A 20,491-nucleotide genomic window follows, 5' to 3' on the forward strand; every position below is an offset into this window, starting at 1 on the left:
GCCATGCTGTGGCAGGCATCCCACATATAAAGTAGAGGAAGATGGGCACAGATGTGAGCTCAGGGCCAGTCTTCCTCAGCAAAAAAGAGGAGGATTGGTGGCAGATGTTAGCTCAGGGCTAATCTTCCTCAAAAAAATAATTATTAGGTATTTTACCTTCTTTTTTTATGCTAATCATCTTCAAAATCTAGCACTTACACCATTTTGTACTTACACATATCAATGTGAATCAGCTACATTTTTAGTGTTCAATAGGCACATTCTACCGTATTGGACAGCACAGGTCTAGAAGAAGAGAATGGTTACATGCTGCAGAGAGAGGTGTCTGTTGTAATCGACAGTCTGGTCTTAAGTGACTTTACTTCTAAGTGCCCAGGGTTGAGGACAGATTACAGGCTGGAGACAAGGGAATGAGAGATAAGGAAAGGGAGATAACAAAAGTAAACTATTTTCTATAAACCAGTTTTAATAGAAAAGGAAGAATTCTGGGAGGGGATAAGTTTTTTATCTTTGTTTAAGATGGAAGAGGTTTATAAGTTGAGGGTAGAGAGTTGATAAAGAGGGTTGCTTTAAGAAATCAAGTAGTAGAAGTACAGTCATGCGCCCCATAATGATGTTTTGATCAAGGATGGACCACATATACAATGATGGCCCTTAAGATTAGTACCATATAGCCTAGGTGTGTAGTAGGCTACACCATCTAGGTTTGTGTAAGTGCACTCGATGATGTTAGCATAACAGTGCACTTCTCAGAATGTATCCCTGTCATTAAGTGATATATGACTCTAGTGATAGGAGTAAGATACTTTGAGATGGGAGGGGATGATATATAAAATACTGGGTAGAATACCTCTTCTTCAGAGAGCCTTAAGAAGATAAGAGGGATAATAAATTACATAAATTATTTTATTTTATTTTATTTATGTAATTATTTTATTACATAAATTATCTATGTAATAAGGAATGCTAGAGGAAGCTGATGGATTGTAATTTTAGCGTGAAATAGAAAGCAAAGTCCTATGCTAAGAGTATGGGAGGTGAGAGGGAATGGAGATATAGGGAACCTGAAGAATGGAGCAGATTTAGAATCTGGGGGAGATGAGAGAGAGCTGACTAAGAGGCACTGAGCCTAGCAGAGGCAGGAATTATCTGGAAGGGGAGAGCAAATATGTGCTTAGTGAGGGATGAGGGGTTGATTAATGAATAAAGCATAGAGATTTCTTGATAGCTGTTTGTGCTTGAACTTTATGAAATCTGTTTGCCTTTTAAATATCCCTTTGTGGTGTATTTTAGGTTCCTAAGTAAGTAAGGTGCTAAATAATTGGATTCCGAAGAGATGAAATGTTAAGATATCTAATTTAGAAATTAAAACAGTAATGTTATGGGGCTGGCTCGGTGGCGCAGCGGTTAAGTTTGCACGTTCCACTTCTCAGCGGCCTGGGATTTGGTGGTTTGGATCTCGGGTGTGGACATGGCACCGCTTGGCAAAAGCCATGCCGTGGTAGGCATCCCACATATAAAGTAGAGGAAGATGGGCACGGATGTTAGCTCAGGGCCAGTCTTCCTCAGCAAAAAGAGGAGGATTGGCAGTAGTTAGCTCAGGGCTAGTCTTCCTCAAAAAAACAGACAAAGCTGAGTTATTGCTTACGTTGGTAAGAGACAATGCAACCTGCTTCAAGAATGTGATAGTCTCAGAGAAGGAAGGGCAAGATTTGATTTATTGAGATTTCAAAGTCTAGTTTAAGGCAGATTTTTCAATACAAGGGCTTAATTTTAAGGATTGGGTAAGGTTTGTGATACAATAATTAAGGATTGGTGGATATAGCAAGGTGACTTTTGAGGAGAGGGGTTCAGAGAGTCTTGGGATGTAAATTGTTGATGCTTTTATTAAAGAGTTGATTTGGTTTTCAGTAATGAACAATAAAGTTGTGCGATTTTTATTTTCTTGGTCTAGAGTCTTCTAGAATAATAAAATTAGGCTAATGAAGACAATGGGATACTAAAGTCCTGTTAATATAGGCAGTGAATTGTGGGGGTAAACCTTTTTGTTTTGTTTTGTTTTATCAACTGTGACAGTACTACAGTCGGAGAGCGGATTATGGCAGTTTGATTTCCTTTTTTCTGTTTGTCTTTTGCTTTATTGTTGCAGTAACACATGAAAAGTATGTGTTGTTTGTGCCCAAAGCTGCTCATTTTACAAAGGCATACATTGTATCTCTCTTCTGTAGTGATAATGTAGAAATGACCTTCCCTTGAAATATTTACTAATCTTTCTAGATAATGCCAAAAAAGAAGAAAGTTAAGGTGAATAGTTGCTCTTTGATAGCTATGCATCAAATATACAGAGTCTTTAGTTGTACGAGCATTTGTGAGGCTTTTAGTTTTTAAAGGAATGGTTTTGTTTTCTGTGGATAATTGCCTAGTTTGATTGCTGAGTCAGAAATGAAGTGGAAATTTAAAACTCCTTTTGTTTCAGTCAAACAAGAAAAGTAGCTCAGTGAGGAAAAAAAAGTAAAACTTTTCTTTCTATTATATTGGTGTGGCGTTTTTTTTCTCCTCCCACCCCCCTTTTACTTCTGGAGTTGGATGAGTTAATATAGTACTTTGAAGAAATACCCACCAAAACATATCCTTTTATATATTGGGTTAGGTTATTATCATGTTAAATACATTTTTGTAATCCTATCTTGAAGAGCCTACAGTTATTTTTCTTATTCTCTTCTCAATTGATCTTTTTAAAATTAAATTGTTAGACAGACATCTTTTCTAATATCACATAACTTAAATAGTCTTCTGGTGAAATTAAAACAGGCAGGTTCAATTTTAAAGTCTTTTAAAAATTATATTTAGGAATTAGTTGGTGTTTCTGACTTTGACATGTTTCTTAACCTCCCTGAATTCCCTTTTTCTCCATTTTTAAATGGCAGTGATAACCATACCTGCTTCATAGGGTGGTTGGGAAAATGAGAAACAATATATTAGATACACAACCCTAAGCCTCACAGGTAGTAAGCTGAACAAACCTTTGTTCCATTCTATCTTTTTCCTTCTTTAAAATCTCTTTTCTCTTTTCTCAACTTTTCCTATATTGAACAGTTCTTAAGCTGCTTTCTTGAAATTAGCTGCCAGATTCTCCATGAATGCTTAACACTGTCCATTTTTGTTCACAGAATTGAGAAATCACTAAAAATGATTCTCAGAGTTTAAGCTTTATAGGGAGCCTGTTATTAAATTTGCTCTCCCCTGGATGCTAACTAGGAAACCAGACAATATTTGTGAGGAATAATTCCATTAAAAATTGAAGTTTGAGGGGCTGACGTGGTGACGTACTGGTTAAGTTTGCACACTCCACTTCAGTGGCCCAGGGTTCACAGGTTTGGATCCTGGGCATGGACCTACACACCACTCATCAAGTCATGCTGTGGCAGCGTTCCACATATAAAGTAGAGGAAGATTGGCACAGATGTTAGCTCAGGGCCAGTCTTCCTCAGCAAAAAGAGGAGGATGGGCAGCAGATGTTAGCTCAGGGACAATCTTCCTCAAACAAAAAGGGGAAGATTGGCAACAGATGTTAGCTCAGGGCCAATCTTCCTCACAAAAAAAAAAAGAAAGAAAAGAAAAAATTGAAGTTTGAGGGTAGCCTATATCATACAATGAATTTTTATCTTACCTTACAAATATAATGCATACTATAATTAGATTTTTTAAATCTTTATACTGTTGAGAGGAAAAACTTTTCTTCTACCCTCTTAGGGTCAATGTCTGGGGACCTATGAATTAGAAGAAAAAAGGTTTATTTGTATACATATGGGAGCTAACAAGAAGTAGCTAGCTGATTGTAGGGGAGGCTAACTTTTACTTTTTACCCTCTTAGGGTTCCTTTTGGCTGGGCCTGAGAATTAGATCGACATAAGACAGATCAACAGGAGAAAAGCATACAAATTTACGTAATACAAGTTTTACGTGACACAGGATCCTTCATAAGGAACAAAGACCCAAAGAATGGCAAAACCTGCTTGCTTTTATATTATGTTGAACAGAGAGAGGCAACTATGGAAAAGTGATTAAACTATGTAGGGAGGCTAAAGGAAGATAAGAATTATTTTAACAAGGTCTGTTTGTATCGAATTCTCTCGGTCTCAATTTCTCATGCTTGATGATAAGAATGTTACTTTCCTGCTGGTATAGGGAGGAGGACATCTTTCATATGGGAATTTTATCTCCTGCTTTTATGAATAAAACAGGAAGGTCAGAGTGTTTTTCTTGTATATGCTGTTTTTCAAGTGCCTTTAACTCAAAATAGTCAATATGCTAGAGCAGCATATTTTGGGGTGGTATGTTCTGAACTCCTTCATGGTTAAATGGTTGAACTTAAAGGCTTATATACCTAACTTAGTGGGGGAAAGAGAGGGGAAGAAAAGGCTTCTGTTGGAAGAACAAGTAGGTTTCTTTAGGAAAGACAAAGGGAGATAAGAAATTTTGTTAGTCTTCTGTTCTGCAGGGCCGTAAAACTCCCCTGCAGAGGGGTTTTCTGGGAGGTTTACTTTTGATCTCCTTCCTGGGCGTAAAAGCCAACCTGAAAAGGGAATTTATGGCAGCCTCATTTCCCAGAAGTTTCTGCTATTAGTCAGATAAGGGAACTCCAAGAAGACTTCTTTCTTTGTTGAATCGACAATGTTTTCAATTTAGAATCTTCATACCAACTCTGGGGTTCTGAGTGGGTCTCCACAATACCATATTTGGAGATATTTTGAAGTTAAGGTAATCCCTGCTTTTAGATAGAATGGGTTTTGTGTGTTCAAATTGAAGCAGTGCTGTAGGCTCAACAGTGACTATTATGGATATCCATTATATCCGTAATATCCTATCCACGTATATTCTGTTCTGTTCTTTGTTCAGCTACTGAGGGGAAAATGCCAAAAAGTGGGAAAAGGGAGTCAGAAGTCTCTGCTAAGCATCCTTGAATAAGTAGGGATAGAATAAATCAAGATTCTACTAGAAATGCAGAACCAGGAGGATATATCAGGGATTTATTACAAGAAATTGGCTTACAGCTGTGGGAGCTGGCTAAGCAAGACTAAAGTCTGTAGGGTAGACAGAAAGGGATGATCATGAGCAGGCTGGAATCCCATGACATGTGCTTGTCCACAGGCAAGCCAGGAAAGATTAGGGGGAAGGGAGAGTAATTGCAGACTCAGCTTCTGTTCGGAGTCTCGTCTTCAGAGAAGGCCTAAACAGGGCTGGCCCCATGGCCAAATGGTTCAAGTTTCACATGCTCTGTTTCAGTGGCCCCAGTTTGTGGGTTCAGATCCCGGGTATGGACCTACTCTGCTTATCAGCCACGCTGTGGAGGCATCCCACATACAAAGGAGAGGAAGATTAGCACAGATGTTAGCTCAGGGCTGATCTTCCTCACAGAAAAAGAGAGAAGGCCTAAAAACTCTTTGAAAGGCCTTCCAACTGAGTAAATCCAGCCAACCCAGGACAGTCTCCCTTTTGATTAATTTAAAGTCAGCTGATTAGGGACTTTAATCATATCTACAAAATCCCTTCACAGCATCACCTAGATTAGTGTTTGATTGAATAACTGGGAGAAGGTATGTGTGTAACCACATGGCAGCTGACTCCCTTCTGTCCTCCAGCTCTGAAGAGAGAATATCCTTTGTCTTCTACCCTAATAGGAAACATACTAGAAAGGGAATTCTAGAATTCAATTCAGCCAAGTTGACACATCAGAAAGCCATCACAGATGATAAAATATGTCATGGTAAAAAGTAGATATTGCTTTAAATGTCTTTTTTTTTTTTTGAGGAAGATTAACCCTGAGCTAACATCTGCCACCAATCCTCCTCTTTTTGCTGAGGAAGACTGGCCCTGAGCTAACATCCGTGCCCATCTTCCTCTACTTTATATGTGGGATGCCCACCACAGCATGGCTTAACTCCACACCCAGGATCCAAACCAGCGATCCCCAGGCCTCTGAAGCAGACCATGCGAACTTAACCGCTGTGCCACTGGGCTGACCTCTTTAAATGTCTTTTAATCTTTATATTTATAATTCTTACATTTTAATCTAGAATTAACAGTACTATTTTGGTTAATCTAAGAAAAACAAAAATTTGGCCAACATCCAGAAACTTATTGGTCGTAAATACTTTTTTAGGATATGTGTTTACCAAATGGTAGATGTTTCTCATAACTACATTCTGTTTTTCCTTAGGGTACTTTTTGAGATCACACAAGATGATGTTTTGTTTCTGGCTTCACCTCTGACCTTTGATCCTTCTGTTGTGGAAATATTTGTTGCTTTGTCAAGTGGTGCCTCTCTGCTTATTGTACCAACTTCTGTCAAGGTGATCCCATCAAAATTAGCTGCTGTTCTCTTTTCCCATCACAGAGTGACTGTTTTGCAGGTACACTTTAGGTGTAAATGAAATGTTTTGTCTTTCATTATTCAATATTTTAAGTGTTTTAGAGAATATTTTATATTTCTGTAGTTCTTTACATTAGGTTAATGATAATCTAGTTAGATTATCAAGAGCTGTCTCCTAATAATGTCACTGTTTTGTTTGAGAATGGAAAAAATCAGTTGATTCTGTCTAGAAAATTCTTTTACTGCATGTTTTGTACATAGTCTAATAACTAGAGGAACTTGACTTTCAAATCTGTTGGGATATGCTGCCTCTCCTGTCTTTAAGTTTATGATGTTTCTCACTAAAAGCTAGTTTAAGTAAGTTAAATTATAGTTGAGTTAGAAATTTAGGTTTTCTGATTTTTACATCAGTATATTTTACATTAACCTACAGAAAAAAATATTTTTTAAGTTTGCCGTTCTTTTTTTTTAAGATTTTATTTTTCCTTTTTCTCCCAAAGCCCCCTGGTACATAGTTATGTATTTTTAGTCATGGGTCCTTCTAGTGATGGCATGTGGGATGCCGCCTAATCATGGCTTGATGAGAGGTGCCATGTCCGCACCCAGGATTTGAACCAGCGAAACCCTGGACCGCCAAAGCAGAGCACACAAACTTAACCACTCGGCCACGGGGCCAGCCCCAAGTTTGGCATTTTTAAAGATTTAAAAAATATATGTCTGAAAGTGTGTGACTGGTGCAACAAGCCTTAAGATAGTACATTGCAAGCAATTAAAGATTTTAGAGAGAATTAGAATTAGCAAAATTACATGAATATCATGATAAACTAAAAGTATCTGGTTTATATCTAATGTAATGAGATTTGAGAGGATGTTAAATTTCTGCCCAAAAGGCAAAATTTGATATTGACTTTGTTTTTAGGCAATGTGTTTTTCATCCTAATAAACCCATATTATATATATATGAAATGAGTGTAGCAGTGTGGCTTGCTATGTATCAATGGATATAAATTCTCATCTATTGGTGAGTGAGTCTGTGAATCTGGGCAAGATTTTAATATAGCTTTTATATTCCTACAAAATTTACGGAGCATGTATTTCAGGGGACATTTGCAAAGTACCTTAGATTTGAGTAATAGTTTCTAAAGGAAAAGAGACTTTCCTTCTGTGTAAAGTCAATGAATTACACCTCTTTAAATCTGATGCCTAACGTTTAGCACAGTCTCAGAGAAATATACTTTAGCAGTAGTTTTTACCCTTTTTGGAGTCATAGATTCTTTTGAGAAACTGATACACATTTGCTAGAACACAGCAAATCCCTTTTTGGAGTCATAGATTCTTCTGAGAAACTGATACACATTTCCCAGAACACAGCAAATTTTACATATAGTTTCATAGTGATTTTATTTAACTCACACTATTTATTTTGATCACATCTGACTTGGTTTGAGTGAGGAAGAGAAGTAAGAAGCTGACAGGCTATCCTTTCCTTTGTATAAGATACACGTCTTGTCCTTTAGTGAATATTAACTTTGTTGTCAGTATTCATCTTTAGCTTCCAAAATCAAATATCTTATCAAGTGATATGTAGGTTGTCAAGGATTTTTGCCTTGATGTGTTTTTTCATATATATTCATAAAAGCTCCCTGTACAGGGCTGGCCCAGTGGCACAGCAGTGAAGTGCGCACATTCTGCCTCAGTGGCCCGGGGTTCTCTGGTTCGGATCCCGGGTGCGGACATGGCACCATGTGGCAAGCCATGCTGTGGTAGGCGTCCCACATAAAAAGTAGAGGAAGATGGGCACGGATGTTAGCTCAGGGCCAGTCTTCCTCAGCAAAAAGAGAAGGATTGGCAGCAGATGTTAGCTCAGGGCTAATCTTCCTAAAAAAAAAAAAAAAGCTCCCTGTACAGATTTTGTTTATAAATAATAACCTTACCCCAAACCTAATTGGATGTTAAGCAAGGGTCTTAAAAGCTCTCAAAGAGAATACATACTGCTAAAGTTTTGAAAATTGGAAGATATAGAACATCTTGAGTTATTGTTGGGGAGAAAGGCCCCAAAGTGAAATGGGCAAAGTTTTTGAGGAAATTAAGGACCTATTGTATTTGTTTTAGGAGTAAGGAGTTTCTCCTCTTGGGAGGAAAGGCCCAATTTTTGTTTCTTACAAACCTAAAATATATTTGGGCATTTTTTGCATATTCTGGGTAACAAAGTTATATTATTTAAACTTGATGCCCTTTAAAAGTGACACTTTTTAATTAGAGCAAAATCTTAGATTGCTAGTTACCAGAATGTCAGCATAATAGTGTTTTTCATTTTTATATGAGTTTTTCCTTAGAAAACTTGGAAGAAACCTTAACATTCCCTATTACTTTTTCTATTATTTGCTAAGTCCTGTTTTTTTATGCCTAGGGTGATTTGGTAGCAAAAGATATTTACTTGTATTCTGCCAAGTTTAGTTTATGAGTATTGAAAAGTGTTACTATGCTTTATCTTGCTGAATATTCATAGTTGTTCATTCATTTGTAGAGTTCAAAGTTGAAATTATCCTTAACCCCAGAAATTAGGCTAAAATGTTTCAGATTTGCTGTAGTGAAAATGGAGAGCAGGACCGCTCAGCCATCATTTTGACAAGAGATTTTCCTTATGATAAAACTCTTGGTGGAACAGTCAAGAACTTGATGTAGAATGCCTCGTAAATAGGGTGGCCATTATAATTTATTACCAAAAACTGGAATTTTGAGAGTGAATAGAGGCATTAAATTCCTAGACAGGAACCTGGAATAGTAAGTACATACTGGGATGTATGGTCATCCTACTACTTTTGACAAGCCATGACCTTAAATCATTTTTCTGAATTAAAATTCGAATTGTCCATTAGGGCTTCTTCTAGCTTTTATTGAAAGAAACCATTGAAATATCTTTATTCACACAGAACCTCTGACTGTGGCCAAGTCAGGAGATTGGCACATCCTCTCCCCAAAAAGCAGTTATAAAGCTGGACAAAATTGACAGAGCAACCGTTTCAATGCTTTGGAAATCAACAAAGGCATACAACTATCTGAAAAGTGTTTATGTTTTTAAAAATTACCAAATTTTGCATAAAAGCAATAGGAATCCGTGGCATTCTAGACTGAGGCTGCTCTCCCTCAGGGGCAATAGCTCCAAAAGCCTGAGGTTGCAGTGGTGGGGAGGGCAAGCAAATTCCTGGCTGACCCTGAGGCTTTGTGCATGCATGTGAGAGACACAAAAGGGCCCATGGAAAATAAAAGCTGGATCAGGCTTGGAAATGGCCTGAACTTTGAATGAGCTCCCCTGTCCACACACAGATCCATCTGTGTGAACAATCTGTCCAGTCATTGGTTGACTTCTGAGCTATGCAGACACTAAGTGATAGGAAGCAAGACTTAAAAATGAAAACAAGAATATATATTTTAAAAAACAACTGAGCAGCGACATCAGTGGCCTCACATCACAGGGAAGACAGATTTCACAGAGTTAGCCCAGGTAAGTTACTAACTAAGAAATAAACAAGCAGGAGCCAGCCTGATGATGTAGTGGTTAAGTTCACACACTCCGCTTTGGTGGCCTAGGGTTTGCCGGTTCAGATGCCGGACATGGATGGATTTATATACTGCTCATCAAACCATGTTGTGGTGGTGTCCCGCATACAAAATAGAGGAAGATTGGCACAGATGTTTGCTCAGTGACAATCTTCCTGAAGCAAAAGGAGGAAGACTGGCAAGAGATATTAGTTCAGGGCCAATCTTCCTCACCAGAAAAGAAAAGAAAAGAAATAAACAAAAAACCAGCAACAGTGACATTTCATAATGACAAAATGCTCAGTACATCAAGAAGTACGTTGTTAGGGGCTGGCCAAGTGGTATAGTGGTTAGTTCACATGCTCTGCTTTGGCAGCCTGGAGTTTGTGGATTCAGATCCTGGGCACAGACCTGCACGCTGCTCATCAAGCCATGCTATGGTGGCATCCCACATACAAAAAAGAGGAAGACTGGTACAGATGTTAGCTCAGGGCCAACCTTCCTCACCAAAAAAAAAAGGATATTGTTATATCAAGAAGATGATATCCACCTAAAAAAAGAGTTTCCAAATATACGAAGCAAAAATGGACAGAATTGAAAGAAGAAATAGACAACTCAATAGTTAGAAATGTTAATGTCCTAATTTTGATAATTAAATGAAAAACTAGGCAGAAATCAGCACATATAATATAGAAGACTTGAACAACATTATCAACCAAATTCCATATATAGAACACTCCATCCAACAAATGCAGAATACACATTCTTTTCAAGCACATTGAAAATTTCCTAGGATAGATCATATGCTAGGCCACAAAACAAATCTCAGTAAACTTAAAATATGACCGAGTGAGATTTATCCCAGGAATGCACATTTATTTGGTTTAACATCCAAAAATCCATTGATTTTATACACCATATCATAATGGACAAAAAGCACATAATTATGTCAACAGATATTGAAAAATTATTCAGCAAAATTCACCTCATAAAAAAGAACTCTCAACAAACTAAGAATAGAAAGGAACTTCCCCAACATGATGACACCTACAAAAAGACTATAGCTAACATCATACCTGATGAAAAGCAATGCTTTCACTCTAAGATTGGGAACAGGGCAAGGATGTTTGCTTCTGTCACTTCTCTTCAACATTATTCTGGTTATTCTAGCCAGTGCAATAGGCAAAAAGAAAAAAACATGGAACAAAGAAATTAAGTACCCACATTGGACAGGAAGAAGTCAAACTCGATTTGCAGGTGACATGATCCTATATATAGAAAATCCCAAGGAGATGGGGGGGGGAACTACTAGAACTAATAAACAAGTTTAGCAAGGTTGCAGGACACAAGATCAATACACAAATCAACTACATTTCTATATAATAGAGAGTAAAACCCAAAAATAAGAAAATAATTATATTTACAGTAGCATCAAAAATGGTAAAATAGGAATAAATTTAAAGACCAAGACGTGTACACTGAAAACTATAAAACATTGTTGATAGAAATTAAAGAGCTAAATAAATGAAGAGACATTTCATGTTTATGAATTAGAAGTCTCAGTATTGTCAAGATGGCACTTCTCCCCAAATTGATCTATAAGTTAAACACAGTCCCTATCAAAATCCTAGTAGACTTTTTTTTAAATGGTAGAAATTCACAAGCTGATCCTAAGTTTTATATGGAAATGCAAAAGCCAGTCCTGATCCATACAGTGGAATACCACTCAGCAATAAAAAGTCCTATGGTATGAGGGTTTGGGTCCCCCAAAATTCATATGTTAAAATCCTAATGCCCAGGGGCCGGCCCCATGGCCGAGCGGTTGGGTTCCCGCACTCTGCTTCAGCAGCCCAGGGTTTCCCTGGTTTGCATCCTAGGTGTGGACATGGCACTGCTTGTCAAGCCATGCTGAGGTGGCATCCCATATGCCACAACTAGAGGCACCCACAGCTAAAAATACACAACTATGTACTGGGGGGCTTTGGGGAGAAAAAAGGAAAAATAAAGTGTTTAAAAATCCTAATGCCCAATGTGGTGGTATTATGAGGTGAGGCGTTTGGGAATGCTTAGGTCATGAGGGTAGAGCCCTCTTGAATGGGCTTCACTGCCCTTCTAAAAGACCCCACAGTGCTCCTTTGTCCTTTCCACCAGGTGAGGATACAGCAAGAAGTGAGCATTCTGTAACTTGGAAAAAGGGTTGAAGGATATGTTCATTATTTGGATTGTGGTGATGAGTTCACTGATAATATATCAAAATTGATATTGTACGCTTTTTAATTTTTTTGTGTAAGGAAGATTGGCCCTGAGCTAACACCTGTGCCAATCTTTTTCTATTTTATATGGGATGCCACCACAGCAATGGCTTGGCAGGCAGTGCTAGGTCCATGCCTGGGATCCAAGCCTGCAAACCCCCAGCCGCCGAAGCAGAGCATGTGAACTTAACCACTGCACCACCAGGCCGGCCCTATTGTGTACTTTAAATATGTACAGTTTATTGTATGTCACTTATACTACCTCAATAAAGAAAAATTTTGATTCATATTATTTTGTTTAGGCAATTTTTTTTAATACTTCTACACAGTTTTTCTACATAGAGATAATGGGCGAGGAAATGTGAGTTGATTTTATAGATTTTTGTCCTTTTTATCTTTAAACCTTTTTGTCTAAACTGTATAATGAAACAACTAATATTTTTGCATAAGCTTTTTGCTAAAGCAAAATTGATATCCTTATTAAGAAAATAATGCTGCCTCAGTAGTGTTCCAAATATGATTTGCCATTTAATAAACACAGCTTTAATTCCCATGTGGGCTCCCAATGTAAGCTTTGAACTTACATTACAGTTTTTACCTTTTTAAGTAAAGGAGAAGAAATCATTTATTTTTAATGTATCTACAGGCAACACCAACATTGCTTAGAAGATTTGGATCTCAGCTTATCAAGTCAACTGTTCTATCAACTAGTACTTCTCTTCGAGTATTAGCCCTTGGTGGTGAAGCATTTCCATCATTGACTGTTCTCAAAAGCTGGAGAGGAGTAGGCAATAAAACACAAATATTTAATATTTATGGTATCACAGAGGTATCAAGTTGGGCGACTTTTTACAGGATTCCAGAGAAGACTCTTAACTCTACTTTGAAGTAAGTGTTTCAATTACTAAATAGGGTAGAGAGAAATTGTATTTTTTCAGTATTTTAACACTAATAGTGTTTTTGATAGGCACTGGGGTAATAATTTTAGGAACACTATTTTATCCAGAATTTTAAGCTGGTAATCCAGAACCTTTCTTAGAACTTGTGCTACAGATCCTGGTAGAACTTTTTGTGACTAAACAGCAATGAATAACATGATACTCTTTCCACCTAACCTTTTCCTCTTGGCAGTCTTTGATTTATAGCAAAAATTTATATTTTTTTTTCTTTATTTGGTACAATGTGATTCAAATGAAAGATTTTAAATTTGGTTTGGGTTGTTGTGTTTTCATAGATGTGAATTGCCTGTACAACTGGGATTTCCGCTGCTTGGAACAGTAGTTGAAGTTAGAGATACTGATGGTTTCGCAATTCAAGAAGGCGATGGCCAAGTATTTTTAGGTTGTTTTATATTTGTTGATTGGGAATAATTTTTTTTCAAGAAAAAATGTCTGATGTCTTTTTTTTATTCTTCCTCCAATTTTTCTTAACTCCAGTATTCTTTTCAGTGATGATAATTTTTAATTTCATCCTCATAGTCATGAAACATTTAATAAGTTACCATAATTATTTCAGATAGCAACGTCTAATACATTAAGGGAATATAAAAAAGTAATTTAGAAACTGTAACTTGGACCTTTATATTTATATATATAGATAAAATTGTATTTAATCAATATTCTAAGAATTTTTTTAATCACATATTTTTAGAAATAAATTTTGTTTTATCCCTTTACTTATTTTACTGAGGTTATCGTATCTAATTTTATGGGACAATGTTTAAAAGTGAGCCCCTCTTTCATATAAATATTCAAAATTGGAAACTAATTTTGGAGATGTTCTTGATTTGATGGTTTTTAATATACTTTCCATGGATTTTTTATTACATTGGTATTTATATCTTGCAAAGGTGGGAGAAACAGAGTATGTTTTCTTGATGACGAAGTGACAGTACCACTTGGCACAATGCGAGCCACAGGAGACTTTGTGACTGTGAAAGATGGAGAGATATTTTTCTTGGGACGAAAGGACAGTCAGATTAAACGTCATGGCAAACGTCTTAACATTGAACTTGTGCAACAGGTAGAACTACTTAAATATTAAATATCTGTTAATATACATAGGTATTGGAGGCAGCCATTACCAATTTTCTGTGCCAGGGTTCTCTATCACTATTATTTAAACCTAAGATTTTTGTATTAGTGATGAATTACAATAAAAGATGGATATAGTTCATTGTGCCCCTTATTCCCAGCATGAAGAGACAGTTGTTTTTTAATAAGTGACAAAATGGCTTTTAATAACTGTTAAATTGGTGTATTTTGCTCTAGGAGCTATTATTTTTTAAAAACATTAGGAACCCTGTGTGCTGATAATAGTAATAGTAGCAAACAATTTTTTAAAAATCTCTAGTGTATTCCAAAATTTAATTTGACTGTGTTGATTTCAGACATATGTTTGAGCATTTAGGAAGTTTGTTTTTAAATGTCCTCATTGGCAAATTGGGATAATCTCTCTTATAGGTTGCTGAAGGTCTCCAGGAAGTGGAGTCTTGTGCAGTTACATGGTATAATCAGGAAAAATTAATTCTGTTCATGGTGTCCAAAAATGATTTAGTAAAGGATTACATCTTTGAAGAACTGCAGAAACATCTTCCAAGTCATGCAATCCCGGATGAGCTTGTGTTGATTGATTCTCTGCCATTTACATCTCATGGTAAAATAATTCAAAGCAGATATGTTTCAGTGCCAAATGATACTAATTGTATTCATAACTAGTTTAAAGGCCACTTAAATCCTTATTATTATAAGTGATACTAGCATCTATTGTGGTAGACCCTCTGTTAAATGCTGTGTATCTCCATAAAATGCTGTGAGTAGGTGGTATCGTTCCCATTTACAGATGTGGAAAATAAGGCTTAAAGAGGTTAAGTGATTTTCCCAAAATCACGTTTCTGGTTAGTGGTAGAGCTGAAATTCTGTTTAGGACTGTTTGACTTCAAAACATATGCTCTTAATCACCGTATTATGTTGCCTTCCCAATAGTCTTTTTATTTAATATTTACTTCAAAATGCAGTGATTACTGAGTTAATAGTACCATTTCTTTAACTCTTTAAATGAGATAAACATTAATTCCTCCTTTCTTCTTTTTTCATCTATTACCCACTACATTCTTGGTAGCATGGGACTGCTTTCTTTAGAATTAATTACATATGATAAACTATTCTATAGGATTTCTAACCTTTACAGTGAAATGACTAATGAAGATGTTAAGGGTTTGAGCTGAAATTTAAAAATTATTTCTCTTTATGTTAAGGCAAAATTGATGTTTCTGAGTTAAACAAGATTTATTTAAACTACATAAACTTGAAGTCTGAGTGTAAGCTCAATGGAAAAGAGGAACTTTGGGAAAAATTACAGCATTTGTGGAAGGTACAACTTTTAAGATACAAATTTGTTTTTATAAAAGGGTCATGTTATATCTTTAGAGAACAAAAGCATCCTAATAAGTCTGATAAAATTGTTTAAGAATGTTATTACTGCCCAGATGTTAAATAGTATAACTTTGTGGGGTTTTTTGCTTTTTCTCCCACCCCTCTCCCTGCTCCTCTAGCTTTGTTTATTCAATTTGTATTAAAATAAGTTCTCTACTATAAGATTAGATTAAGCTCCTCATAAAGAAATTTATTGGAAGTGAGGTAGTCATAAAAGGCACTGTAGAGAAAACCTAACTTGACATATCAACATGTGTGTTTCTGCTTAATGGAATTTATATATATATAAATATGTATAGCAAATAATTTTTAAAATTTATTTTGAAATATTTATTTTTTATTACAACCATAGTTCATTACAATTTTTCTTAGACAAATTGTGGAGTTTTCTAAAGGGTTCTGAAAAGAGGATGTAATTGTATAGTCTTATTTGAAAATAGAGGATATCTAGATAAAAGTCTTATCCATTTTATTTTTCTATTCTTGGAAAACAATTTTGATTTATGTGAAGCAAATGAAGATAAATATTATTCCTATATTATAGAAAGACCAGATATTATTATCTTATGGGCTTTATAATTAGTAAATTAGATGTTTTTGTAATTCCATTCCCTATTTTATGGGTAGGGAAACTAAAGAGAAGTATAATTTGTAGTTTTAGAGTGAGTTTGTGACAAAATTGGCAGCATAGTGATGGTCTCATTAACTATAAAGAAAATTTTAAAATTTATTTTAATGAATTAAAAATTTTTGTGTGTGTCTTATGTTTATATCATTACTGTAGGTACTGTCATCTATATGTAACCTGTAAATGTTGAATTCTTTTGGTTTTGGGCCTTTACTTCACCATATTTTTCCCTTCTCTCCTGTAGTCTATTCTGAGTCTCTCAGAAGATCCTTTGAGGATTCCTGATGAGTCACTCTTCTTAAATAGTGGTGGAGATTCCTTAAAGTCCATACGGCTCCTCAATGAGATTGAAAAACTTGTTGGCACATCAGTACCTGGGCTTCTGGAAATTATTCTTAACAGTTCCATTTTAGAGATTTACAATCACATCGTTCAAACAGTATTTCCAGATGAAGATCTGACATTTAGCAAGAATTATGCCACAAAAAGAAAATTCAGCGACATTAATCAAGAGACCAGTGGAAAATCTTTACATCAGAACTCTGTCATGCCTTTAAATTGTGACAAGAAGATAAATGCTTTTATTGCACTGAGCAGAGGGGGTCAGATTTTGTCTGTGAATACTACGAGGCCTTTAACTAAGTTAGGACATTGCCCTTCAGCCTGTTCTTCTGATTTAATTTCACAGACTAACACTCAAAATGTAGAAAGCTTAAATCCTCCAGCTCTTAGTGGGAAATCAAAAGATCCATCCTGTGTTGCAGAATTCTTTTCTGAAGAGGGAACACCTGTGATAGAGGCTGAGAAGATGGAGTTATGTGTGAGGTGGATGTCAGACACAGGCAAATGTGTAGATGCTTCACCTCTGGTTGTAATACCAGCTGTTGATAAGTCATCTGCAACTGTGTACATTGGCTCCCATTCTCACAGAATGATGGCAGTTGACCTTTACTCTGGGAAGGTGAAATGGGAACAGATTTTGGGAGATCGAGTTGAATCCTCAGCATGTGTATCTAAGTGTGGAAACTTTATTGTAGTAGGTAAGTTTCTGAATTTGAAGTTTACAGAGTTAAATTCAATTACCATATGATAATGTTAGTAGAATCAAGTTAAATAAAAAAAAGAGCCTATGTGTGGTGGGTTTGGTTGCTGTCAAATAATAATAGTTAACTGTGGCTGATTCATAGTGTGGGCCTTGGGTCAGAGTCCCTGGGTTTGAACCTAGCTCTAAAGCTGTTACCAGCTCTCTGACCTTTGACAAGTTGCTGAACCTCTTAGAACTTCAGTTTTCTCATGAGTACATGAGCATAATAAATAAAACATGTTGCTGCATCACAAATTATCCCAAAATGTAATGGTTTAGAGTAACAAACTTTTTTTTTCTTTTTTGAGGAAGATTAGCCCTGAGGTAACATCCGTGCCCATCTTCCTCCACTTTCTATGTGGGACCCCTACCACAGCATGGCTTGCCAAGTGGTGCCATGTCCACACCCGAGATCCGAACCGATGAACCCCGGGCTGCCAAAGTGGAATGTGCGCACTTAACCGCTGCACCACCAGACCGGCCCCTAAACATTTATTATCTCACAGTTTCTGTGGATCAGGAATTTAGGAGCAGCTTAGCTGGCAGTTCTGGCTTAGGGTCTCTCATAGGGCTGCAGCCGTCTGAAGGGTTGACTTGGGCTGGAAAATCTGCTTCCAAGATGGCTCACTCACATCACTGCTAGCAGAAGACTCTAGTTCTTTGTTGGCTTTTGGCAGGAAGCTTCAGTTTCTTGCCACATGGGCCTCTCCATAGGGCGCTTGAATGCCCGCACAACATAGCAGTTAATTTCCCTCAGAGTGAGTGGTTCAAGAGAGTGGGTAAGGAGGAATGCAGTAGTTTTATGACTTAGGCTCCAAAGTTGCATACCATCATTTTTGCTTTGTTCTCTTCATTAGAAGCAGATCATTAAGTCTGGCCCACATTCGAAAGGAAGGCAATTAGGCTCTACCTCTTGAAGAGTAACAAAAAATTTGTGGACATATTTTAAAACCACCACAATTATAGAGCTTTTGAGAGGATTAAATGAGAATTGCTTATGAATCCTTTAGTACATTGCTAGGCTAAGTGCTGATTAAGTGTTAGCTATTAGCTGCTACTCAGTTTCATTAAGGTGGAGGTGACTTTTACTTTACTAGGAATATGGGGGTCCAGGTGAAATGTCTCCTTGACTACCACTCTCTTTTTACTACACACTACATTAGGTTTCACTTTATATGCTCATGGAATCTGTTCATCAAAGCTTTCAGACTAAGTGTTGAGGAACATATCTCCCTATTTGCATGTGCTATCCTAGCTGAGATGTACTTGAATCTGAATTTGATCCTTCCCTTTTGAACACCTACAATGTGAAACTGATACTACAGGAAGCTTTCACTTGTACATGTGAATGCTCATGAGTAATCCCCATCCCTGAAAGTCAGCTCATTGAGGTTACTGTTTGCATCCCAAGTGTCTAAACTGAAAGCCTGTGGCACATGGTTGTCACTCATTACTTTAAACATTTTTCTATTAGGATATAATTTATATATAGTAAAACTTACCTTTTTAATATACAGTTTTGTGTTTTGACGAACACATACTGTCATGTAACCACTACCACAATTAAGAGTCCATTACTCCAAAAAATTCCTGCAACACTTTGTAGTCATCCCTCCTCCTACCCCTACCCCCAGGCAACCACTGATCTTTCTTCTATCCCTCTAAGTTTTGCTTTTTCCAGAAAGTCAAATAAATGAAATCGTATAGTATGTAGCCTTTGAGTCTGGCTGCTTTTACCTAGCATAATGTGTTTAAGATTCATCCATATTATTGCATGCATCAATAGTTTCTTTTTATTGCTGAGTATTCCATCGTGTGGATGTACCACAAGTTGTTTATCTATGCACGTTTGGGTTATTTCCAGTTTTTGGTAATTATGAATAAGACTGCTATAAGCATTCGTGAACAAGATTTTGTGTGAATATGTTTTTATTTCACTTGAGTCGGTATGTAGGGAGGGGAGGTTGTATGGTAAGTGTAGGTTTAACTTTATAAGAAATTATTTTCCAAAGCGACTGAACCACTTTGCATTCCCACTGTCAGTGTGTGAGAGGTCCAGTTCCACATCCTTGTCAGCACTTGGTATTGTCAGTTTAAAAATTTATGTATTTTAGCCATTCAGATAGTTATGTTCATTGTTTTCTTGGTAGTGAAACACTTTATTAAACTCTTAAAAAAAAATAAGGTACAACTGCCAAATAGGTATTTTACACAAGTGATTACTGTTCAGTTGGTGCTTTACATTGCTGAAAGCTAGATCTGAGCTGAACATGGAGTCCAGATACACATGAAGAACATCAAATATAAATTGTCATGATTTAGGCTAAAGAATTATTTTCCAGTGACATATCTAAATCTCATCTTTTATATTTTGTTTCCCAATAGGCTGTTATAACGGGTTAGTTTATGTTCTGAAAAGTAGTAGTGGAGAAAAATACTGGACATTTACTACTGAGGATGCTGTCAAAAGCTCAGCAACCATGGATCCAACCACAGGACTCCTTTACATTGGATCTCATGACCAGCATGCATATGCTTTGGATATTTATGTAAGAATTCACCTCATCAGTCTCATACCATAGTGAAGAAGAGTGTGAAGTTGCCAGGTGCTGTTGACCAGGAGAGCAGGTGTTAACTATTTCCCAAGTCTAGCTTTGTGGTCAGGGAATAATAAGGGGTTAATTAACAGTTTTAATATCTTAAGACACTTTTTTTTCCCTTCTTCTTCTCCCCGCAAAGCCACCCAGTACACAGTTGTATATTCTAGTTGTAGGTCCTTCTGGTTGTGCTATGTGGGACACCACCTCAGCATGGCCTGATGAACGGTCAGGATCCGAACTAGGGAAACCCTGGGCCACCAAAGTAGAGCACAAACTTAACCACTCAGCCATCGGGCTGGCCCCTTAAGACACTTTTAAATTCCTTTCCAGATTTTCACAAATAAATTTGCTATTCAGAGTTTTGAAATGTAAAGAGCTTAGAATTACTGTCTTGACAATAGAGAAGAACTACAAAAGAAAACATCTGTAAGACCTGATCACATAAAATTTAAAAAAATTTAAGAATTACAAAATTAAAAGAAATAAGTTGGGGGAAAATTTTTGAAATAAATGTAACAGAGTTAAAACTCATTTCTATTTATGTAAGTCTAAATGAAAATAAAGAGCAAATACAAATTAA

At 36.6% G+C, this 20,491-nt stretch overlaps 2 protein-coding genes across 37 annotated transcripts in view; one reads left to right on the forward strand and one right to left on the reverse strand.

The window, feature by feature from the left end:
* Positions 1-20,491, reverse strand: part of CRACD (capping protein inhibiting regulator of actin dynamics) — a 308,280-nt gene that overhangs the window by 18,666 nt on the left and 269,123 nt on the right. For 2 of the 6 annotated variants that reach the window (XR_011538726.1, XR_011538725.1), the window contains exon 11: positions 10,990-11,079. The exons of 1 other annotated variant lie outside the window; for it this stretch is intronic. Coding sequence is in view for 3 of the 5 variants with exons in the window: in XM_070614794.1 (XP_070470895.1) it covers positions 11,075-11,079 (5 nt within the window). In the remaining 2 variants the exon portion in view is untranslated. Of the gene's footprint in view, positions 1-10,530; positions 11,080-20,491 lie in introns of those variants that run through there. 3 more of the 6 variants (XM_070614794.1, XM_070614792.1, XM_070614786.1) reach the window with 2 other exon arrangements.
* Positions 1-20,491, forward strand: part of AASDH (aminoadipate-semialdehyde dehydrogenase) — a 33,061-nt gene that overhangs the window by 8,882 nt on the left and 3,688 nt on the right. For 10 of the 31 annotated variants that reach the window (XM_070614801.1, XM_070614795.1, XM_070614799.1 and 7 more), the window contains 8 exons: positions 6,221-6,413; positions 12,812-13,053; positions 13,400-13,506; positions 14,015-14,187; positions 14,628-14,820; positions 15,422-15,537; positions 16,472-17,267; positions 19,697-19,860. In XM_070614801.1, the coding sequence (XP_070470902.1) occupies positions 6,221-6,413; positions 12,812-13,053; positions 13,400-13,506; positions 14,015-14,187; positions 14,628-14,820; positions 15,422-15,537; positions 16,472-17,267; positions 19,697-19,860 (1,984 nt within the window). Of the gene's footprint in view, positions 1-3,874; positions 4,113-6,220; positions 6,414-12,811; positions 13,054-13,399; positions 13,507-14,014; positions 14,188-14,627; positions 14,821-15,421; positions 15,538-16,471; positions 17,268-19,696; positions 19,940-20,491 lie in introns of all 31 variants that reach the window. The other 21 variants (XM_070614803.1, XM_070614807.1, XM_070614804.1 and 18 more) reach the window with 5 other exon arrangements.

The sequence above is a fragment of the Equus przewalskii genome, chromosome 3 (assembly GCF_037783145.1).
Source record: "Equus przewalskii isolate Varuska chromosome 3, EquPr2, whole genome shotgun sequence".
In the NCBI taxonomy this organism is placed as follows: domain Eukaryota; kingdom Metazoa; phylum Chordata; class Mammalia; order Perissodactyla; family Equidae; genus Equus; species Equus przewalskii.